The 2,776-nt window shown below is 52.3% G+C and overlaps 1 protein-coding gene across 1 annotated transcript in view; it reads left to right on the top strand.

The window, feature by feature from the left end:
* Positions 1 to 2,776, top strand: part of VOLCADRAFT_86071 (uncharacterized protein) — a gene marked incomplete at both ends in the record, with an annotated part of 11,870 nt that overhangs the window by 1,768 nt on the left and 7,326 nt on the right. Inside the window, one exon of the mRNA XM_002946077.1 lies at positions 1,458 to 1,625. Coding sequence (XP_002946123.1) covers positions 1,458 to 1,625 — 168 coding nt within the window. The remainder of the gene's footprint in view (positions 1 to 1,457; positions 1,626 to 2,776) is intronic.

Below are 2,776 nucleotides of genomic sequence, written 5' to 3'. Positions count from 1 at the left end.
CCAACGCTTCGTGGAGCGTCGTTTTCCAGCAGCGCGTTAGCCATGCGCGTGGGCAAACACCTGGAGGAGGCTGGTGTCTACGTCGGGCAAACCCCTCATGGGTTTCGTCGTGGTACTATCCAGGCCACGCAGGCCGCTGGCGCTTCCCGCGCGGAGCTCCACGCATTCTCCCAAATTCGCAGCGCCCAAGTCCTGGAGCGTTATACCGACGCCTCTCGGCCCACTCGAGTCCCTCGCGGCTCCGGTCCCAGATCCTAGCTTCCGCCTCCTGCTGGTGCTGCCCCTCTTGGCCCTGGCGCTCACATCGTGGCTCGTCTTCCTCCCCTCTCCCCACACATCGACGGGCGGGTGGGCGGGTTCTGACTTGCGCTTGCTTGCACGGTTGACTGGCGAACTAGCGTTGTCTGGATTCAGCGCTTTGTTCCCAGCTAATCTTTGTAACGCACTACCGTATCAGTCACTGTCCTCTGGCCAATTCCGGTCTGCTCCTCCCGCGCCGCACTTGCCGTACTACACTACAGGACGAGCACTTAATCAACATGCATTTCTGTGCTATGGAGGCCTAAGCTGAAGCTAAAGGCCTCACGACAACAAAGGAACTTGTAGATTTGAGCGCTTCACAACGCATCGCGCATTTTGTTCGAGAACCGCCATAAGGCGTAAGGATGAAGCAATGAGCACCGATGCGCCCAGTACGGTGTCGAGTACCGATGCGCCGTGTAATCCACGTACCCGTATTTACGGGCATTCCACCTGTACGGCTTTTCGTTACAATAAGCCTAGGACTAATTTTTCCAAGCTGCAAATAACTCCCAGAGTCATGGCGCAACTAAGCTCTTCATTACACACTCAATCATATCGATAGATACCAACTTACTCAGCAGGGATCGTATCGGTCAATTGTTTTGATAAGGTTCGTCCATCCACCCAGCCACAAAACCACAATAAACATCCATATCTTAAGTTCCTTTTACAGCTTCAATTACTGCTTCCGCTTCTGGTTGGGCTGGGACGCATTCGGTAAATTTTCCATTATCATCCAAAGACAGCAGTGTCATCGTATATATTATGGAAATATAGATTAAATAAATAGGGCGTATATACGTATATAGATTCACTGTATGTATAGGATGATCTATAGGCGGTGCCATGATATACTAAATATATATGGCTTTTAGATGACCAACCATTTTACAGACACCGCTAGCTGCTGCTGCTGGATCTGCTAAATCTGCTGCATTTACACGTTTGTACAGTCAGTTTCACTGCTGTCGCTGCATGCATGCCATATTCGCCACATACGCTTGCTACGGTGTACATACGGCATATGTGTTTTCCCCATAGATCGTGGGAATACTGAAATATCAATGTGCATACAACCCCGTATCTGCAGGGGCAGTACAGCGATGTCGCCCTTTAATGCGAATTCTCTTGCCTGTTCATCGTCTGTCACATAGGTGCTGCTGTAGGCAAGATGGACGGTACGTCATCGAACGCAAGCAGGTACCCCGAAGCGTGCCTACTGCTGCTGCTTTTGCTGATTGCTGCTGGCGCGAATAATGCTGCTGCCGCAAGCACTCCAGCCGCGATTTCATTATCTTCTCCGCCACCTCCGCCTCGGCCAGGTAAGCACACCTGGGCTATTCACATATGATTCCGAGTGTGACACGGTGCGCGCCCTTATCACCCGGGGGCCGGGACATTACTACTGGATCTTGGATGTAATGCGGAGTGGTCGGTGATGGCGTGCGTCCTGCAAGCCAACATATGTTACCGGTGAATTTAAAATAAATCCGGCATATTCCCGCCAGCGGATGATGATGGTAGGTACCAGTGTTTTTAAAAGTGGTTACTAGTGACCAAGTGGTTACTGAGAATAATTCCCTTCCAGAAGGTGGTCACAAGGAAATGTTTTGAGTCACCTGCCAGTAAGCAGGGTTTCACCAGGAAATTGGGCCACAGACCCCCGTAGCGAACACCTAAAACATTGTTCCGGCCATATCTTTCTGTACATATATCCGTACGACATATAAGCGTCGTCTTGGCTATCCAAAGCCGTGAATGAGCGTTGTGAAGTTGGATCTTCGGATGCATGGTTGTATTGGGCTCCTGTTCAGCATACTCGCTGGGGAAACATTTTCCTAAGGTGGTTACCAGGCAAACCCCCCGCAGTAACCACTTGGTCACTAAAAAATTACTACGGTCAAAAAGTTTTAAAAACACTGGTAGGTACATAGCTGGGTGATCAACCGAAGTCTGTTGCTGAAATTGGAAACAAGTCGGGTGTCGGCTTCCTTGAAGCCGGAAAAAGGGCGGGGCCCCCCTGCATCCGTACAGGCCGGTAGCTAGGGTAGTGTCAACGTCGTGGGAGCTGTGCTTGTTGCAGCAGTGCTGATGCTGTGGGAGCTATGCTTGTCAGAGCGCGGAAGGCAGGAAGCCGTGGCTCATAACCTGTTGAAGAGACTCTCTGGAACCTAGCAGACACGGCCAAGAGTAATTGGCCGTTACACGTAGTCGGGAGGTCCGCGACCTGCCACCGACAGCCCCTTGCTTGGCGCAAACGTATGATGCTGAGGTGCCGTTACCGGCACACAGCGGGGGCTCGGCCGCCAAGTCCGCCGTCCAGGCCGGCTGCTCAACGCTCAGCAGACACAATCGCAGCTTGCCAGCCTTCAGCCTTTTGGCTTTGCGGTCTGGTGCCGCAGCCCGAACACACACGGAAAACAGCGCAGTACAACACCATGCACTGCCAACGGCGCCCCTTCAGGCGTTGACC

This window comes from Volvox carteri, assembly GCF_000143455.1.
Source record: "Volvox carteri f. nagariensis unplaced genomic scaffold VOLCAscaffold_1, whole genome shotgun sequence".
NCBI classification, from domain to species: Eukaryota; Viridiplantae; Chlorophyta; class Chlorophyceae; order Chlamydomonadales; family Volvocaceae; genus Volvox; species Volvox carteri.
This window is presented reverse-complemented; position numbering and strand designations above follow the sequence as displayed.